The following is a 22,160-nucleotide window of genomic DNA, read 5'->3' on the forward strand; positions in this document are numbered from 1 at the left end:
TTGGTCCAAAATCTCCCATAGTTGTTCAGTTGGGTTGAGATCTAGTGACTGTGAAGGCCATAGCATCTGATTTCCATATTCATCAAACTATTCAGTGACCTCTCCTGACCTGTGGATAAGACATTGTCATCCTGCCTCCCCTTTCACTTTTCTGTTTTTTTCTTTAATTTGACAACTGTCTGTGTGACTGAGAGTTTAAATCCTAATAGTAAATGGAAAAATCACTGCCTCTCTGTCCTTTCACGGCAACTGCTCATCCATTCAACTTCAAACTTGGTGGGTGCATTGCTAAGGATCCAAGAAAAAAGTAAGTGTCGACTGTGTGTGTGACGTTTTTTTTGGATCAACGGTTTTTGAAAAACATAAAAGAGAAATATTTAAAGACAGCCAGGTAGACCTGGGTGAAACATCCACGAAACAGATGTCATCGATTATGACAACGCTGTGTTGCAAAGGTGAAACTACACTTCAAGGCTAGTGCAAGCACCCAGACAATTTACAGCATATACATATGTAAGAGAGTGGGGTAAGTTGAGGCAGTGGGTAAGGTGACCAACCCCCTTGTATCTAGGCAACAGTACACATTTGTTGTCATGTGACCATATATTCTGCAAGCACCCTTCATTTCACTTTGGCTGTGATCGAGAGAAGCTCATGGTGGTGTGGTGTTTTTTTTTTTCAAACAACAAACAACAACATGTCATGTCAGCTATAATACTATTATCCAAAGCAAATTTATCCTGGTCTAAAACATATATCATACATGTTGATGATTTGCCAGTGTATTAAACCATGTGAATCATTTTCCAAAGTGGTGGCTGTGGCTTAAGTCATAAAAGCCTGAAATGGAATTTCAATGTATATTACACAGCTGATTTTTTTCTTCATATTTTGAAAAAGCTATCATGTTAAGAAAATACAGCAGAAAGACAGACAGGGGCTCAACACCCCCTTGAGGAGATGGAGAGAGCAGTCACTGAGGTTAAGGGTGGAAAATCCATACCAGCAGAGCAAAAGAGAGAGAGAGAGAGAGAGAGAGAGAGAGACTGACAGGTCAACCCTGTGCAAATTCATAAAAAAGAAAGAGGAAATGGAAGTGAAAACAGTGGGGTAAGCCTGGGGAGAATACACCTACACGTGGTGTCAAGTCCCATCCACCCAAAACTGCACAGCAATGTGATAAAAATCACACCCAGGTCCAATTATTCTGTGATAGTTTGTTACTGTAGGCTACAGGTACAGTGGTATTTACCTGCTGTTTGATGGGTGGAACACTGAATCGTTGAAATACTGAACAAATTGTATTAGACAGTTGAATTAAAATATTCTGAATAATAAACTTGAAAGATACCTTTAACATCCTATTTTGTTGTGTACAGGTTTAAACTGGAAAAAGTAAATTGGTAAATTGGAGAAGTCATATTATCATTGCCCTTTGTCATAGATGCATTCTTATCATTTCCATTGACAGGAGACTGAAATAAAAGTAGGTGTTTTCATTGTACTTCTGTATCATTTTTCCTTGCTTAGAGGACAGCTTAAGTAAAAAAAAAAAAAAATGGCTCAACTTATCCCACTCTCCCTACCATAGTTGTATTTACTACACTTTACACATGCAAACCAAGTCATTTAAACACAGGAGGGAACAGATTTCTAAACCCAGAATCTACATATTTACACATTGATCTTTCTTTTTCCTCCACCAGCCCCAGGGGGCTCCATCCATACCTCCGTACATTCCATATGGTTCTTTAATAGGTAATTTTCCATGCTGAGGATCGTGTGTCAAGTGTGAAATTTTTTGGATGATGCTTTTAAGAAAGCTGCAAGCTGGATTAATGTAGGCCAAGCAATCACTGGTCTAAGAAATGTAAAAGGTCACCGCTGAGTCCTCCTGTTTAGCATTTGTAAGAGGTATATAAACATATAATATGTACTTTATAACACACTTAAACATAATGGTAAGCTGTTAATGCATTTGTCGACAACTATCACTCCTGTAGGCATCCGTAAGTGTATAAACCAGCAATGAAAATACAGTAAAACACAGGAGTATATGTTCTATTTGTTGACAATTACTGCCCATTAATTAACACTTACAAATGTCTTCATATCTGTATACAACTACTTAACTGTATGTTGTAAACCATTTCCTAAATGTCTATGCGATGCTTAAAAACTGGGGACTGAAAGGAAAATGTTATCAATCTCAAATGCCATCATTGTCTGTTTGGAGCTGTGTAGTGTCTGGTGGCATAAAACGTACAGCCATGCAACTTCACTTGCACATGACCTAACAATGAAAGTGAGCTGCTACCAAGTAATTTGATTGCCAATAGGATTCATGAATGTTTATATTTATTAACCTCATCTTGGGCAGGTGGAAGTAAATACCAGAGGGAAAAAGGACAAATTCCTCATGAATAGGTGGTCACACTGAAAACTATTCTAAGCCTTATGCACTGCTCTGTCACAAAGCTCTAGCAGACATAAAATACATGCTTGGCCCCTATTATCTTACTGCCTCAGTCAATGATATCAGTCAAAACATTTCTGTGTAGTTAAACCAGCAAAGCATGAAAAATATAAAATTGGCTCAATAAAAGACTTATAAATTCTGGCCATGGTTTTCTCAGTACCAAAGAACCTGACCCTGAGTCTCAAAACCTAAACCCAAATTATATTCATGCCAAGATGCCAATAGGATTTATTTTTTTTTCAATTTGAGCTGAGCTTTTAATTTGTGTATCCAGTCCTCCTGCCCTCCATCAACACTCAAAAAACTCTCATGAATTACCATCAGAATTTTTTATATGAAGGAGTTTATCTGAGCTGGAGTGTCTACTCAATTCCTATGACTTTGTAGACCTTAAACTATGACTGAACCTGTACACAGCACTTGTAAATTCTGCTTACTGATGGAGTGAAGAGGAAATAACTGGTTGTGATACGTGCAGTAGACAGCAGCTCACCACAGACACACAGCGAGCAGAGCACTGACACATAATGTGGCCTTGAGGAGACAAAAAAATACCAGCGGGTTGTCTCAGCTGCTTTGTGATTCATTGCTCAAGATCTGGACATACAGTGCAGTATTTTAGTCTTAGTATCAACTGATGAACAGTCATTTATCTTTGCAGGGGAGCCATTGATGTATAGCTATAAAATCAGCCCTGTAACATTTCAGTCATAAAGTCGGCCTCATAACAATCAATGTGTGTTGTGATAAAAACAGAAACTGTTTATGGCTTTAATTAAGCTTGGCTTAATTCTTCTATTGATAATTTATCAGACATTACCACTTCACATGATATCACATTATGGCGCCATAATAATAATAATTTAAAAAAAATCCACCACTTCAGTTCTGAAACAAAATTCAATTTAACTGCTGTCCATTCAGGACAAAATCAAAATCAAGGATCACTAGAGTGCTCTCAGTCAGAGCTCAGAGAACAGTTTCACTTGTCTGCCTCTGTGACAGATCACAGTAGTGTGACAATGTGTCAAACCTGCTCAGGGAGAACAGGACAGAAGTACAGTCACTGATGTTCAGGGAATGGTGACTTGAATGAATGGTTTAATGACCTGGTTGATGCAAGTTTGGTTTTTATGGTAATTCTCCCTAGATACCAAAATTTAATGAGCATATTAGTCAGAATATGGAAATGCACATTGGCATTACACTGCAGTTAGAGTGGTAATATTACTTTATGGCATCTCCTTTCAACTACAGTAAGATCACATTTAACCAGGCAAGACACTGCAAGAGTTACATGATTTTTACGCAATATTTGCAACCTGTTTCGAAAACACATCTCCAGATGATGAAAACACTTTGATTAATATGTTAAAGTTGTGGATTGGGTACTTCATATGAGCTACAGTTTGATCTTTATGCAGAGGCAGCAAAGATAAATTGCGCACACTGAGGGGGTCTCCCATAGAAAAGTGCATAGGCATGGGCTATGGTGGGAGCTCACCTGGTGTCTGATGGAGCACCGGATAAGGTCTATTTATCAGGCTGCCTCAGTGAGAGATGGCCCTGCCGGAATATCCACTGCTCACAACAGGCTACCTTGAATAAATAATAGACGATCTGTGGGAGCGATGTAGCACCCCTGCCACTGACCACAGCTGAAAGAGGCTCCTCTGTCACTGGACTTTAGGGGAATGTCTGCTGAGAGATAAATGTTTTTATTGGGCTGATAAGGATGTTTTTTCTAAATACAATGACAGCCACAGCACGTCCACAGAATTGGACGTGCTGTGGCTTAGCTTTCAATTTTCTTTCCAATTTCCAGATCAACAGTGTGAATACGAGACATAAATTAGTTGCAGCGTCTTACTGTCTGACACATGTACTGACAACAAAATCTATCCCTAATAATCCTTATGAATGAGATTTCAAATATTACACCTCTCGGAATTGTAGTCACATTTTCTCTTACAGCTTAAACTGACACCCATTTTATGGAGAACTTTTCAATAACCGGCTCTGCAGATCAGCAACTATGTGAGGTGAGGTGTTCCCAGGGATTTGGACCTGTCAGAAATCTAGAGATGGACAGACACTTGTGAAAGTTTTCACACTTCATTATTGAAAATCAAGAGGAGTAACACATGAAATTTGTGGAAACCACTGATTCAAATCAAAGGCTGAAACAAAAACGTCCGAGACAAGAAAGATACCATCCCTGAGAACGCAGTGTTGTATATAAAGCTTTTGCAAAAAGATGGAATGCTCACTTTGTTTATACAAAAAAATGGATCTGGAGATGTGTCCGAATACTACTCATAGCAAGTGTTTATCCCATAAAAAGAAAGAAAAAAAGAGATGTCCACATGCTTGAAGTACAGCAGAACATTAGTGTTATTAAGCATCAGACATCTTGAAAATTGCGAGATTAAACATCTAATTAAAAAACCTAATTGCTGCTAATTAAAAAAATCTGTTACCTCAAAGCAGTTGATACATTAAAGAGATATCTGAAGAAGAGAAGTTTGTAATCAGAATCTTTCCCTCTTGACTTGACACCACACATACTAACTCTAAATATACAGGGCACCACTTTCTAATAAGGTGTACATCATAAAGAATTAAAAAGTTGGCTTCATTACTTGCTAATATGTAATTTATTTAATGTATAATAAATCAATGATATGCCATTAATAGTGAAATATATAATAGTAGAAAGAATCTCTTCACACCCTCCCAGTGGATAATTTAAAAAGTTGCTCCACTTACCATCTTCTGCTTTAAATATTAGTAGAATTCATAGTATTAACATTTCTTACACTGTTATAGTTGTTAAGACTGCAGACCTCAAAACCAGAACCAAGATTATGTGATTTCATGAGACCAGGGTGAAAGGGATATTTTTTTTTCTGATCTGCATTTCAGATAACACAAAGATCTCCATAATAACATGCTCATTCATTCTCAAAGAACAAACAAAAGAGGCTATGTGATTGAAACTAACCAAATCAATCAAGGATAAAATTGTACCTGTAACTACGCTTTGAACATTCTGTTTCTGAATGCTCTACACGATGCCACTTTTTAATCCCTGCATGAGTTCTCCTCAGTGGTTTGCTGCAACTGTACTTTAGTTAATAATGCATCGGTCTCCATATAAAATGGCCAAAAGATGGGAAGCAGCCCTTTTACTTGAATACTACTGAAAAATGTATTAAAACCACAGCGATGGGGGAGACAGGGATCACAGATCACCTCCTCTAGCTGCTGTTAACACTCAACATGTAGGATTGCTCAACACTGAGCAGATGTGGGGAAAAAAATATGCCTCCATCCCTCGAGGAAGGAACATGTGAAAAAAACAAGCTTGCCACCTGTTGTTGGTGAACCTGACTAAGACTTTTTTTTTATTCACCTACAGTCAGAAAAACCTTTTGAATGTTTTTGTACCTGGGCAGTAAGCTCAGCCTTAGCTTCATGGATATGAAACCTTTAGTGCATATTTTAATTTACATATTTATGAAGTCATTAATTTCAGTATTAAAGAACTGGGATCAAACTTCTAACTACTATCTGAATTATGAATGGACTTGAGTTACTTACAGTGTTTTCTCTCAGAATGTGTACAGTTCACCCTTTTATGGCCAGGAATGTAAGACCCCTGTCCCATGACCCTAAGTCTTGACCTTCTCTGACTTAAATGTAACCATAGGGTGAAGCTGTCGGGGTGGTACGCGGTACGAAGTTAGGCTCTACTTGATAGGCTTACATCACTTTCTTATGTGTAACTACAAATCTATACTTCTCATCTTACATTACTACCCAATCTAATAATTCAAATCAAATGAAAGTATCAGCACAGGTTTCTTAAAATCAGATGAAAAGCTGGTTGTAATTATACTGCATTTTGGCCCACAAGAGGGGCACATGGGATGATCTGGGCTAGCTAATGGGGAAATTTTGGGGAACTTTAGGTACGTGGGTCGCACATGAAGCACCCGAGTGGACGTTGGACTACATAAGGACATTAGCCATCTTCCCCTCAGGTGATATAAGTTATGGCTTAGGCTCTATCAGAAAAGGTGCGATGACCTGGTGCAGGACATTGTGCATTATCTAGGACTTTGGCTTTTACTGGGGGCAACTGTCTGAGGGAACATGGAGTCAGGTGTAGTTGCTGATACTGAGTGCTGTCTGTAACTTTGACTGGGAGGCTGTGTGTTGCTGTGATACCAATGTTTCTTTGATGCCTAAGACAAATTTCTCCTAAGGGAGACAATAAAGGCTAATCCTAATCCTAACCAGAGACTTAGGTTCATGCCCTAACACACAATTTTTAAACCGTAAAATGTATTATTGTACCCCTGGTGATCTTTCAGTGGCCTTAAACAAGTAGTTCCCCTAAAGTTCCCTAAACCTAACCTAACCTTAACCATATGCAGTAGGTGGTTGTTGAGTTGAATATGTAAATCTAGTCTGCCTGACTCACTGATCCTAGGCCGTGTCAGTCACTCTTGAAATATCAGTGGCGTAACAGTGTGATAAATACATGGTGCTGTCCAAGGTGCTGAAGTAGCAGACAGATTTGTAATTGTGCCTTTCCTCTTGGATTGAAAATATTCTCTAAATTATATACTATAAATTCTCAATTCTATACTATATTATAGCCTGTATACTCTATAGAGCAGCGTCACCTTCATGATCAAAGTGACAAGTAGTAATGAGTAGCTGCAGAAAAGCAAGAGGATCATAGAGACACGCTGCTGCCTGTAGTATTCCTATGATAGTCCTGTAATATTTCTATGATCATTCAGTAGTGTCTGTGCTGCTGAAACTTCACCCCAGACTGAGCAACCTCTATAACAACATTTTTCAGGAGAGACATGACTACAAATATAGTTTTTACTGTAGATGTTTGGTGTAACCTCGAGTGGAGCAGGTAATGTGACTAATGAAATAAAAATGCACTGACTACACCAGACTGCTCAGTGGCTATGGTTACTATGGTGTATTATGAAAAATAAGCATTATTAAAATGCTTAATGTCCACATTCAGTAAAAGAATAGGCCTACTTTAGCCTAATATCAGTTCTGTTACAGGAACAGTGTGTAATATTTACAGGGATCTAGTGGCAGAAATGGAATATTATATACATAAGTATGTTTTTATTAGTGAATAATCATCAAAAACAAATAATCATTGTGTTTTTGTTAGCTTGGAATGAACCATTTATATCTACATAGGAAGCAGATCCTCTTTCATGGAGTCAGTGTCATGTCCAAGAAGTTATGTTAAGTCACTGTCGTGTTGTCCCGTCTTCATGTTGTCTTGTGACTTCCTGTTTTATTTTGAAATCTTACTCTCCTCCGGTTTCAGGTCACTTACCTCTTCCCCTCTTGTGTTTCCCGCCTGCCTGATTGTTTGTCCCGCCCTGATTGTCTCCACCTGTTTCCCCTTACCTTGTGTCTATTTAGAGTCTGTGTCTCCTTTTGTCCTGTGCGAGTTCATCTTGTTTGTTCAGAGAGCCAAGCCAGCCTGCACCTCAAGTCCCAGTCATGCCAGGTTTTTGATCCCTTGTGTTTGCCTTGTCTTGCCTTGTTTGTTTAGCAGCTTTTGCCGCCTTGTGAGTGCTTTTTTTGTTTGTAATGTTCCTAGTGGTTTTGCCTCCTTGCGAACGATTTTGATTTGATACTTTTGTTACCTTTTGGATTCTAATAAAGATTGTTTATTTTTGTACTTTGAGTCTGAGTCGTGCATTTGGGTTCCTGTCCTAGTTCAGTCCTGACAGTCAGCCATGTTGCACCACCATGTTTCTACAAGTACCTCAGAATGAACAAACCCAACCTGGCCTTTTTGCATTGTTATGTTGAAGACAAAGAAAATGAAGAGGGAGAAAGGACAGAGTACATGTCAGCTATTAACTATAGTTTTACAGACTAACAACTAAATACAATATCTAAATGTAGCTATATAATCAAACCTCGGTGCAGTAATTGATGCCATTTTGTCTCCTGATGGCCACCGAATTTTTCAAAGTTTTTCTGAGGTGATTTTTTTTTTCTGACATTGACTAATATTTACTGGCAATATTAGGCTGCAGTGTTCTGTTCTGATTCGCACAGGATTCATTGTGTGTGCTTCAAATCTGAGTTGTCATGATGGGTCATTTAACTTGAAATGGCCCTGCATCCAGTGTAATGTGCAAAACAAAAGAAAATCCTGCCTGAATAAACTCAGTCCACTGTTCTTTGCTAGAAAGAGAATTGTAGTAGGGAGAGAAAGAACTGGACAAATTGAATTGTAGAATTAGAAATGTCACAGTTATGGTTAAGGCGTCCTGCAACTGTCTCCTTTAGAAGGTGTACATGGGTGTGTGTTTTGGTTGGTGGTGTGGGAGCACTGAGGTAGGTAGTGGTATGGTAATGGTGGAAGAAGTACTCAGATCTTTTGTTACAGTAAAAGAAGCAACACAATGTGGAAAAAAAGTATAAAAACTCTTACAAGTAAAAGTCAAACATTCTAACGTTCACTTAAAGTACCAAAAGTAAAAGTACTCATTATTCAAATTAACCTATTTAACAAGCTTATATACTATATTATTAGATTTTAATTATTGATACATTCATGTATAAACTTTTAATGTTGCGGCTGGTTGATAGTTTTAATTACATTATATACCCCTGGGTAGCTTGTGAATCTCCTACCAAGGATCAGTAAAGTCTTTTCTTTGTAAACTATAATAATACACAATTATTTATTTGTCAGTTAGATTTGGTATTTTTAATCTGAATCTGCAAAGTAATTAAAGTTATCAAATAAGAAGTAGAATATTTGCCTCCGAACTGTAGTGGAGCAGAAGTATAAAGAAGCAGAAAATGAAAATACTCATGTTAAATACCTAAAACTGTACTCAAGTACAGTACTTGAGTAATTGTACTTAGTTACTTTCTACCACTGATCGTAGGTGTAGCAGATCTGATCACTTACATGAGTCATATAAACACTGACCAGTGACCCATTTTAATGACTGAGGGCTTGATGGATTATTCAAAAGTCCATTATTTTTCACAGAAAGCTACACTTTTCAGTCTTTGCACTGAAACCCACTATCCTTGTCAACATTGGAGTGAACATTATTTCTCAACAACCAGCAGAAGGAAGCATGGAACAGTAACGGCCGGTATTTATTACTGATGATAACAGTAATGAAGCTGCTGTATTAGAGCTGTGCAGTATAAATAATGTATAGCCTCTGGCCAACTACAATAAAGTAATCTCAATAGCAACTGAACACAGTAAGTTTGAATAGCTGCAGATATTCTTCTGATGCTGTAGCTTAAACAATAAGTCATAATGAAAATGTATAGTACTTAGATATACAGACATATATAGTATTTTAACATTCATAAATAATTAACCCATTGAAAGAACGATTACTCTCAATGGGTTGTGACATGTGTTCAGCAACAGTGAGTCATCACTTAACAAAAACAAGAATACAAATAAACCTTTGCTTTCTAATGTATATTCTCATCTGTAATTTGATAAAGCAAAGTGCTTTGGCAGATAGCTGCCCACCCAGAACCTGGTACTGCAGAAGGTGCTTGTTCATCTCTGTAAATAATAATGTAAAGAGTAGTCTAGACTACAGCTCTATGTGAAAAGTGTCCTGAGATAACTTCTGTTATCATATAAATAAAACTAACTTCACTTCACTTGAACTGTTGCAAACAGAAGTCATCATGTTGTAAAGTAAACAGACAGTATCCCTAGGATCAGCTTTTATACACCGGGGTGCATTTAGTAATTTTTTAAAATATAATTTTTTGACGGTCAGCTTAGGATAATCTTTATGATCTCCATGAGAGGTATTTAATTATTCAGTGCCTTTGATCAAATGCTTGATGTCTCTAAGGGTGGCAGAAATTAAGCTTTAAAGGGGCACTTCATCAAAAATGTATAATCTTTTTTGAAGTGTTTGGTGATTCTCTCACTGAGGCTATCTTTAATCTTACTGCAAATTGGTAAAATGTTGGGCTGTGTTAAAAGTAGCAAGTCAGCAGTCAGTCACTAGAAAAAAAAAAAGAAAAAAAAAAACACATCTGACTTTGACTGCAGTGCTGAAATGCATCGACTGCCTCATTTTATACAGTGTGTTCCATTTGCTTAATTAATAGAGTGAAAATAACACATTCTGATTTTGATACTTCTATAGAGTCAATCTTTCAGACTCAAGTTTGGTAAATGTCAGGACTTCATCCAGTTACTTACAGTGATTTTCCTCAGTGTTATGGTTCAATAGGAATATTATAAAATCTGGGCAGTTTTGAATAGTTATTTCAATCAAAGGAGCTATCCAAAATGGAACAGATGTTATCTTTGACACAGTGCTGTTAGGACAAATGAGCAATTTATTTTAAGCTTAAGATTATTTTATATCAGGAGTGTCTTTTCTGGAGCCAGTACTGCAGATGACACCAGATGCTCCTTTTGTTCCTTAAGATAAGTGAAGCTGCAGACACTCTTATGACTGAACATTATTTGAACCCAACGTGCACCTAAAGTTTGAATTTTAAAGGCAGTTTACTACCAGCCGTATCATATAAAGCCCTCTTTTATCACTTAATAATGGTGACAAATGCATTTATGGTTAGTGTCCTTACAGTGCGATACTGTGTAACATAAATCATGACAATAGTCCTTTAAACAATATGGATTTCTTATTTAAATCCTGCACAATCGCTGCACTGAGTTCACTGAATTTTTCCTGTCATCATTCTTTGGCAATAGAAGCAAGAGAGTTTTTTTTAAATTACGAAAAATATCTAATGTCCCTTAACTGCATCACAACAACACCACACTGCAGCCCAACACCCATTCTGCATTTTATTTTTGGAGCAACAAATCGTACTGTAATTGCTGAATACACACACACACAACACACACACATCTTATAGCACACTGAGCATTATTTCTTCAGGGATTCCCTCTGAGCCAGATCTAATCTATGTAAGAGGATGGATTAGGTTATAGATTATTAATCTAAGGATGGATAGGGGGTGATGAGCTGGTCTAGCCTCCGGGTTCCGGCTCTGCCGCTGCAAATGCTGAGAAATTGATCTGCGGGTCGCTGCTCGCTTCACCCTGGTCTATCATGGAAGGGACATCCCACTGTGCCTCCTGGGAGCGTTTTGTCATGTCCCAGTGAACAAGAATGTAATCGTCACCTGACACCGGCACCGTTTATTTGCTGACCTGCCTTGGCTTTGCTTGCATAAAAGGTGGGGTTGGGGTGGGGTGGAGGGTTTCTAATTGTCACCAAATGAAAGATGAGACGTCACGCGCTGATCTTTTTTTTCACCTTGTTAGTCAGCATCTCACTGTAAGCAACTTTATTGCCCTTTCAACTCACTTTGTCTTCCGTGCATGTCGTGTCACGGAAACACTTGAATTGAGCAATAATGAGCAATCTCACCTTCACTCTAAGCACTTTTCTCATTGTGGCAGCTTTATTGTCTACAGTAAGGGGAGATAGAGGATGATTTCATTTGCAGACATGGCCAGGTCCGGTCAGGTTGTTTGAAGGAGGAGTGGACTTCAATGAGCCTGGACCTTGGACGCAGGTGGATGCATATGTTTGAATAGAGAGCGTTATTTCTAGTTGAGAAAATAGTTCTTGTTGTAGTAGGAAGACCGTGTTATCCTGGTGAGTCATCACAATTTTAAATGTATTTTAAATCATACAAATATACACATACACATATCATCACTGAATTTCATCTGACTGACTGAAAAAATTTGTTTTCTAACATTGTTCTACAAGATTCCAACTTGCAAAAGCAGTCAGTGAAATCTAGACAGAATCAATCAAGTGGAAAACACAATTTTGCAAGTAGTTACCACGCAAGGCAGCTAGCTTGCACCTGTAATGTTAATTACAGAGCTCATGCTAATGCTTGATTACAAGAATGAATGTTATTTTCAGCAACTCAAGCTGAAGCAACTACTTTGTCTTCTACAAATGATTAGATTTAGTGTAATTTGCAACAGCAGATTTTTTTTTTTTTTTGAGGACCTTTCTGACTCTTCACTCTGTGATTGGCCAGCTGTGCAGAAGTGAGAAAGAGGTTCACAACTTGTTGACAAGAAATGTTGAGAGAGAAGTCAAGAGTGCCAAAACGAAAATTCTAAATCGGCAAAGCAAACATAAGAAATTTTTCAGTAGTTCTGAAGTGGACGTACTGCTGCAGGAAGGAGGTGTCATATTTAGTAGTAGAGGGGAAACGGCTTGCCCAGAGTTATTGGGAAACCATTATTGGAAAGACAGCACTCTCAGCCATCAGCTGGGCATTTGGCTTAAGGCCAGTGTCAGCGGTTTCATCTCCTAGCCCATCTCCTATCTCAGGAGGTATAAATAATGTGATCAATCACTGATTATTGGATGGTGTGGTTCCAAATTAACATAACTGATGTGGAATTAAGTGTTAGTGTGGTATGTTAAACACAATAATGCTTTATAATATAAGGAAAATTATTATCAAAAATATTATAAATGATTAAAATATAATAATTAATAAATGATGTTAAATTCTATGATATTATACTGCTGTAGAATTGAAAAAAAAAAAATGCAATAACCAATCATTTTGCACAAACATGACAGCATTCAAATGTGCCTAAGTGTGCTTAACCCTCCCATTGCCCTTCATATTCCGTATGCTTTTTTCTTATTATTATTATTCAAAAAACAAAAGATAACCGATTCAGAATCACGAATGTCATGTAACAACAAATCCTACTACACACACACATACAAGAAGGCACATTGTTGGCAACCGGGTCACTTTGACCCAGAGGACAATGCGAAGATTAAGGCCCAGTGATTTGAACAATTTGTATAGAATATATCACCTGTCATTGTAGGGATGTTCAGACGTTCAGAAAACGCTTCAGTGAGTAAAAGAGTAGGGACAAACAACATTTAGGTTTGAGGACTTATTGACGAAGTGCCAAAGTTGAGAAGGTACCAAAGTTGTACTTGGAAATAAAGTTTTAATGGTCAGATTTAACCAGATTTCAGCTCCTGAGGCATACTTTCAGCCATATGCTAATATGTAGACCTACAGTGGGGGGACTGTTAAGAGGATTAACAGCAAAAACAAACACAATAATCATAAGCCTTCAGAAAACACAGGTATGTGTTTTTCTCTCCCCATGTGTAATGCTTTCATCTTCTGCTGTATATTTTAAAGGATTTTATTCTCTAGTCTCTAATACTTGGAGAGAGAACAGAAGGAAGCATGCATCTATGCAACATGACCGTCTTAATGGTTGTCTTGAATCCTCTAGTAATTATTCCTGCCTCCTCTCAAACATTTCTACACCAATTCATCAGCTGACAGAGAGATAAAGATGTCAGTGATCTGAGTCATTTTTTCATTAAGCTTTTACTGGTAAGCTTCCATCTGTCTGTCATCTTGTAGGTGTTTGTTTTTATTCTGTGATGCATTGTATTCCATTTTATACAAAGGATAAATTATGTGTGGATAAATTATGTGTAATCTGTGGAGAGACTGCGAGACCTGCAGCAGTTGGCTCCAACTGATTTTACTGCTTTTTATTGTTCCATATCCGCTCATATTAATTGTATGTCATGATGTTTCTCTGATTGTGTTAATATCAAGAGAGTCCTGTTAGCTCTTGGTCTAATTGCTAAACCTGATTGTTCATCCCTCCCATCACCCTCATAGGTCTTACACCACATGGATTCATCACTGAGTGCAAATATCTTATTTTGAGAGAAAGTAAGCGTGATTGCACTGGCCTGTCAGCTTGTTGCAGCAAATTATGGCTTTGTGAAATGACAGTGGTGTGGGGTATCACTGTAATTAGGAGAGTGGATCAGTAAAGGCTGAAACTGAACAGAGCAGGTCCTCATGTATTCGACTAGTGTCTTGTTTGAGTCACAGTGACCTGCTGGATGAGCTAATGTGGCTGTTTGTCACAAAAGGCTCCTTGTATCAGCCAGTAAAAATTATTGGATTGGTAGTTGAGGAGCTACACTGAACTAGCTACCTATTGAAAAAATTACAATGGCCCTTTGTTGCTATACCTAAAGCTATCTGCTCCTGTATGGAACATATACAGCTTACAATGATAATGGTACAATATTATATACAATATAATATAGATTAGTTTTCATTTGTGGTTTTATGATGGCGACAATCTCTGTAGTCCCATTTAGCCACCTGTTAGCAACTGACTTTTTTGAAGACACGTAACAGCTTTAAAAAAATCAGAAGTGCGGTATTTTCTGATGTATTTTATGTTGTAGAATAAAACATGAAATGTCTTGAACCTGTGTTAACCACAGACCTTAATTAAAGTATTTAACCAAAAACCCCCTTCAAACAACCCATTGACTTTGTTACGAAGGAACTACTGCTAAATGCTAACTTACTTCTGCATTATAGACTCATTGCTGCACCACTCTGTGCTGCAACCTTATGCACACTGTTTTGAGATGCAGACAAAAACAAAATTATTCTTGGTACTCTTGTTGATAATGATGTTTTTCTTGTTGTTCATTTCATTACTGGGTTCATCTGTTTTCTTTTTATCTTAAATGTTTAAATGTAGCCTGTTTGGCTGTGGCTCATCAATGTAATGAGTGCACCTGTGGTGCATGAGCCCCCTCACTTCCATGTTATTTTGCTGCCTAATATTTTCCTCACTATCTGAACTCTTTTCTGCGTTGCAAATAAATAGATGCTGAAACTGAAAGTACATTCTCTCTCGGTCTTGTTTTCCCTGTATGAAGAGGAAGCTGCCAGATAAATCTTAAATCCAGTGTAAAGCACGTGCTGGTATCAGCACCTAATGGTACCATTGTCACGCTTCTGTCCACAGGATGACAACTAGCATCACACATTCTTGCTAGCGGCCATGAAGATTTGGACAGCTAATCCATTTCCTAGCCACACAATTCATTTACACAACCTAACAGAGTGTAGGCAGTGGAAGGATGAGAAGACTTAAAATCTCATTTGGACTCCATTCTGGGGACAAGGTTAGCAAACCCAAGAAACGATGACCCATGAAATCAAGGTGTGGACAACTGCCTCCACCAGGCCTCATCCTCATGACGACATCTTGCAAAACAGACAGGAAAAGGTCACAGAGACTGCAGGACTGAGAGAACTGGAAAAGTGAAATGCAACCTTGAGGATGTATACTAGGACACGTATGCAGGAAATACACAATCTTGACATGGTCAGGGGATATCATCAATTCCAGTAATCACAATGAGAAGTTAGATGAAAGAGTTTTGGTGATTGCTTTTCATTTGGTCTCTACATGTACTAAAAAGCCAGGTAATCAGACATTGTTAAGCCTGTTTAAAAAAATGCAAATTGCTGGCTTTTGGTTTCATAACAAGGAGTAAACAGGGACAAGTCTTTGTGTCCTACTGAGCTGTGATGGACCCTGTGAGATGAGGAAGCTATTTCCCTTTCAAAGCAAATTGAACAGAATTGATTCCGTCCCATCCTTTGCGAGAGTGCAGCTTCAAAGAGAATGTTTCTCCAAGGCCTCGTAACCAGTGTCATCTTACTGAAGCAAACCAAATCCCCTGTGTTGTGTGTGTGATCCAGTCCCCAGTGAATGTGTAGTTAATTAATTCCTCTAAAAGACAATTAGTCTGTTCAATCAAATCCTTTGGGCATGTTTGAATTCGGATAAGTCCAATTTCCCACTAAAGCTAATGATTAATCACATTGATTGCCCACTGTGTTCATAAATAGAATCTTTCATCACCACACATAGTTGAACCCTTCTTCTGCTTGATCCCCCAGTTTTGGTCACACATAATGATTTCCACCACAAACAGCATTTTGGTATATTAATCTGACTCATTATGTGAGCTTGTTAAACTTTAATGACGATTACAATGCATATGTATGATTTTACTCTGTGAAATCTGAAAACTCTAGCATTTTTATTTGCATATCAAATGAGCTATATCTGCATCACAGGAGTGCTCATGCTGTGACACTTCAGACATGTATTCTTGTAATGATCTACTCATAGTTCAAGACACTCGATAGAAGACTGTTAAGCATCCAGGGTTACCATGTTTTCACATCCATACAGTGATGCTCCAGGTTTCATGTGTTCGTAGCCATGCAAACAGAAAATCATACTGGATTTTCCCCAAACAAGGCTAAAGCCAGAGACAGAAAAGAATGGGACAAAAGCATGTTCCAAGATGAGTCAATTTTCAGGTCATCACCAGGTAAATTCAGTTTATTTTTTCTTTATTTTTGTACCAGACCTAAGACATATTTTGCTGTAATATCCTTCAGGGTCTGAACTAAAGTTGAATAAAATGTTTCCAGTCATGAATAACATTTTTTCTTGACTTGAGATGAAAAAAAGTAAAATAAATCTAATCTACATCCAATATCAATGCATATTGTAATAAAAGTTTTTGTTCTGTTAAGTAGGTCATTTTTTAAGTCACAACTATGTTCATGCAGCACCTTTTGTATACTCAGAAGAAGCATACTTTGAATGGAATCAGTAGCTATAAATGTATGGCTTGCAGATATGAGTAGATTCAAGAAATTGAAAAGTTAGAGGCAGTTATATGCTTGCTGAATAACACGTGGAGTCTTTGTAAAAGTTGTATGTGTCCATTAAACACAGCTTTTGCATGTGTCTTCTTAATGTAATGTGAAGCTCTCGGGAATTGCTTTAATGCTCAGCTCTGTCAGTGTGAGAAGAAAGCAGGCAGCCATTCATTTAGTTGGTTGAATCCAGTTTCGCCTGCAGGTACTACCAATCTATTACCCCCATCCACCACTCGCTGTGCATCGAGCGATGGTGCACACAATGGTGCTTTGTAGTGACGGAACAAAACCTGGTAGCCATTGAAAGAACCTATTACATGATGCATACATGCTCAGTCATGCACATCACCTCTAGTGCTCTGCATATGGCTTTCTGAGAGAGGAAATATTGGTTATTGAAGAGTGATATGTGTCTAAATGCTGTTTAATTTGATGCACTAACCACACAGAGGTTGATATTGTTGAGATGTTGCCATGTACACACATCCTGCACATGGTGTTGGATACAAACACGCATTTTGTAATGTAAATTATGCATGTGTATATATCTCTATGTAGTTGTTACTGGGTAAGACTTTTCCTAACCTTTTCCTGTTTTTCAAATGTCAACATTAAAAATAAATAGCAAATAGCAAAAAGGTTTTCATATAAAGACAGACAGACAGAAGAACAAATACAATGTGTGTACAGCTAAGTGCAAATCATATACACACTCGAACACGCTCAGATGAAAGTGAACCCAAAGCTGTTGTTTTAGGGACAATATAAATGCCCCCTTGCATTAAAGCAGGCTCAGGCATTTACACGGAGCTCACTGCGCAGCCTATTAATTGATTCATCTGCCAATACACAGCTGCATATGGGAAGTAATTACTGGAAAGTCTGTACATGGATGCGCAACCATCTACAGTAATTTACACCTGCTTGTACATGTTAAGTTCCTTTGAAAGAATGACCTTAATTAGCCCAGCGTCGCCTCCTTCCAGTATTATCATCAACCCTCCCGCGTATATCAAAGCTTAAAGGCTTAAATACACTTGAATATGATATGCCTCTATGCTTGGAATTAATACACAGCAGAGTGAGACGACAGCATGCAAAAATGAATCCAAATGAATAGCATTATCTTGTGTGTTGTTGGGTCTCTTCCCCATATACAGACATTGATATGCAGCCTCAGACACTTGTAGGGCAAAAAGCTAGTCAAGATGCAACGGGCAGGTTTTCTGTACAACATCCCTCTAATGAACCCCTCAGATAACTATGCTTGATGGGAAACAGATGTGTTACAATTGTTCAATTAACCTCTAGTCCTTTGATACAGAGAGTCCCTGAATATCTCAACATGTTCAGCCATAACTATTTGCAAAGGAGGACCCAGGGCGGCATGTGGAGAACAGAAATGAGACAAAAGAGGAAAACAAAAAAGAATGAAAGACAGTTTTTTTTTTTCGTAGACAAAGAAGCAAAGCTGAAACGCCATGACACCGGAGGGCTGTGTGTAATTTATCAGCTTCTGAAGGCCACTGCAGACACATTTACTCACTGTGTCATGAAGAAACATATTTCTCCCTTGTGCCTGCGGAGCCACCTCATATCAGGGCCTTTCCCCCTGTAACTGAGAGTTTGCCTCAGTAGTGGTAATAAGATTGTGTCCCAGCATGCCATACCATCCGTGATTAGAGTATTTTTCAATGTTAAATTCTATTATTTATCCCAGCAGTGTCAAGAGTAGTGAATGAGGTATTCTTTTAGGAGGGAGACAGAATACATCCATTCATTCTACTTCTCTTTCCACAAATGTAAAGACAACATTACAGTTCTGTGATATCATGAACCAAAATAGTTTGACTTCTGAACATTGAGGTTCCAACTATTGGTACAGCAGTCAAGGTTTGAAATAACTTTTAGTGATAGTAGAGTATAGAGTTATGGAAAACATTGCTTTAACAATTAACAATACTGACAAAAAGAGTAAAATTGTGTATAGTGTTGGTGTTGACTGTAGAGGTTCAAATCAGCTGGGTGCCCCATGATTGTAAAAAGCATCACTTTTATCCTCAATCCCCCATTGTGTGCTGTATAATTCTTGTGAACTATGACCTTGAGTCAACATTGCTTATGACTGATTTCTCTATAATGTTTGCTGTCTGATGGCCCCATATTTACTGTGTAGTTTTTATTAATCCGTTTAAGAATGTGTTTGCTGTTATGCACTGCACTTCAGTAAAGATCTGAATATGTCTTCTACCACTGAAAGTCACACAATAACGAGAATAAACTAAGTAATCGAGGCAGCAGTAGACCAGCAACTCCCATGTTCCGTTCGGTAAAATTATTGTTTTTGTCAATCTGGTAGGGGATATATAATGATGTTTCTGGTTAAACAAAAATGATATAGTCTCTCTCTAGGAATCTGCTGCACTGATTCTAGAGATTTTGTTCCCATCAATCATTCTCTCCCAAAAACATGGGAAAATAAGACCCAAGTTCATAAATACCAGAGTTAACATTTAAGGCAGCTCTTCAATTTTTACATAATTTGAAGGCTGTGTGCAGTTGAGGGTTCTTAATGTCAGCTCAGATTTTAATACCCTTACATTTGTGTTTAATCAAACCACTAACAAGTTGATGCACAGCAAACTTAAACATGTATCACTGTGTGCACTGTGCTTAATGGTAAATTAAATCCATCTGAGGGATATTTGTGAGTTATGATTTTGCACCATATGAATAAAACTGACTTACCTTAATCTTAAAGCAGAATTAATTTTTTGCCGCTTACAGGCAGTGGAAAAACATGCTGCAACATACCTATTCACACATCCAGCAGACATGGAGCAGCATCAGCATTTATCAAGAGTCCTGTTTCTGGTGACTTGACAAATGATCTGTTTTGGTCTCTGCCAACTCCTGAATGAAATATCTGGCTCTTTGGCTGCTAACTGCCCCGCTGTATTTATCACGTCCCCTGTTAGCTGGTCGCTAACATTGTATGTCTGCTGTTTGGTGCTGAGCAGGTAGCACCAAACATCGAAAACAACTACCTGCTGCTGCTGGAAATGAAACTTTGTCAGAACATTTAATATGAATGATATGTATTCAAAGATCTGAGGGAAACTGTACAGTCATGGAGTAATTCTTTGCAAATTTGCCTCTATGAGCAACACCTTTCATGTTATACATAACCTTTTGATCCATTATTAATATGAAAATATTGATATCTGCTGCTTTAAGGGCCAAATTCTAGATACACAACAGAGAGTGGGAACATCAGGGGCATCCATTTTTGCCCTGGGCCTTCAATGCAGGTTAATCCAGCCCTGCATCAACATTACAGGATTTTCTTCTTCCTTCTCTATCTGTGTGTTTCCAAAGGTTTCGAGATTCCATTTAATAATTTTTTTTTTGTGCACAATACTGCCAATTAGATATCATATCGAAACATGAGGTGAGGTGAATAACATTGATAATTTCAGTACAATACATGTTCTGCTGGGAAACCCTGGGTCCTGACATCCATCTGGATGTTACTTTGGCACATCATGTCTCGAGGAATATGGGAAAGAGCCCAAGGTGTTGACCTGGCCTCCAAACTCCTCAGATCCCAATCTGATCCAGCATCTGTGAGGCCTACCTAATATTGTGTCTGTCCCCCTAGTGGCACCAAAACAGCTCTGACCCACTGGGGCATGGACACAGGACCTCTGAGGGTGTCCGGAGGGGAGGTGCCTGGCACTGGGACATTGCCGGTGGGTTCTTTGGGTCCTGTGGATTGTGGGGAGGGGGCCTCCATGGATCTGACCATTTCCGACCCATCCCACAGATACTGGATCAGTTTGGAATCTGGGGAGGCCAAGTCACCACCTTGACCTCTTTGTCATGTTCCCAGAGACATTTCTGAGCAGTGTTTGTGGTGTGCTGGGAGTGCTGTTCTGGTGGGGGAGGCCCCTGACATTGGGGAGTGTGGGTGGGAGGGGTTGGGGGTGGGTGCTTAGGTGCTTGGTCTACAACAATGTTTAGGTTGGTTGTATGTGTCAAAGTAACATCCAGATGAATGTCAGGACCCAAGGTTTCCCAGCAGAACATTGTACTGTAAAGAGATGATCAATGTTATTCACCTGTCAGTGGTTTTAATGTTGTGGCTGATTGATACTGATGTATGTATGCACTAGTATTTCAGTACAGTATGTGTTTTTTTTTTTTACTTGCCCGGCTTTATATTGTTTCTGCTGTATGAGAAGCAAAGTGAAGGCTGTAGAAAATAGATTAAAAAAACAAACAAATAAAAGTGACTGTATATAACTGTCACTGCTCTTGGTGGTTATTGTTTTTGTTTGATGACCATGTCGCACCTCCCGAGTTTTTCCCCTCCTCTGGCCACCCCATTCAGAAAATTCTAAGCTCGCCCCTGGTTACCAATCATCACCGGTCATTTGCGCACATACCTACATACCGCGCTGCGCTGCACTGCGCGAGGCACATACAGTAGCTGTCAGATGCGGTTGCGCGCTCCATCCACAAACGACAACAAAGCCCGAAAAACAGTGAGCATCTAAACGCTGCAGAGTTACAGAGGGGAACTCGCCTTGTTTCTTTCCTCTGCTGTTTCGTGTCACTTGGATTGGAGGACTGTTTGTGTCGGCATCCCAAGATGAACCAAACCGCCACTGTATCGCATCAAGTTAAATGCCAGTCCACGAAGGCCATCAAGGTAAGGCTTAAACGAACGATTGTTTCTCGCTGTGATGAACTTATTCTCCGCATACTCTGCAACAGCTCAAAACTTCGGTGCGGGGTTTGGTGAACGGTTATGCGCATTGACGCACAGCACTTTGGAGATGGTTTGAGGGCATGCATATCAGCGTTCCCGCTCTTAACAGAAACAGATAAAGGTTGACACGACAGTAAGCAAATCATCTGTTTCCTCTGGTCGGATTTAAACGAACGAGCTCCAGTTCTTGACGTCCAGTGTAAAATGTGTTGGATGAGGAGCCGCACACTGGCGCAGTGGCGAGATTTCATTCATATCACGTCGTGCTCCTTATTA

The 22,160-nt window shown here is 38.7% G+C and overlaps 1 protein-coding gene across 2 annotated transcripts in view; it reads left to right on the top strand.

The window, feature by feature from the left end:
- Window positions 1–22,160, top strand: part of LOC108901333 (inactive dipeptidyl peptidase 10) — a 231,937-nt gene that overhangs the window by 7,724 nt on the left and 202,053 nt on the right. Inside the window, exon 1 of one of the 2 annotated variants that reach the window (XM_051072571.1) lies at window positions 21,542–21,824. The exons of the other annotated variant lie outside the window; for it this stretch is intronic. Coding sequence (XP_050928528.1) covers window positions 21,765–21,824 — 60 coding nt within the window. The 5' untranslated portion in view covers window positions 21,542–21,764. Of the gene's footprint in view, window positions 1–21,541; window positions 21,825–22,160 lie in introns of those variants that run through there. 2 annotated transcript variants of the gene reach the window in all.

The sequence above is a fragment of the Lates calcarifer genome, linkage group LG1 (genome assembly GCF_001640805.2).
Source record: "Lates calcarifer isolate ASB-BC8 linkage group LG1, TLL_Latcal_v3, whole genome shotgun sequence".
NCBI classification, from domain to species: Eukaryota; Metazoa; Chordata; class Actinopteri; family Centropomidae; genus Lates; species Lates calcarifer.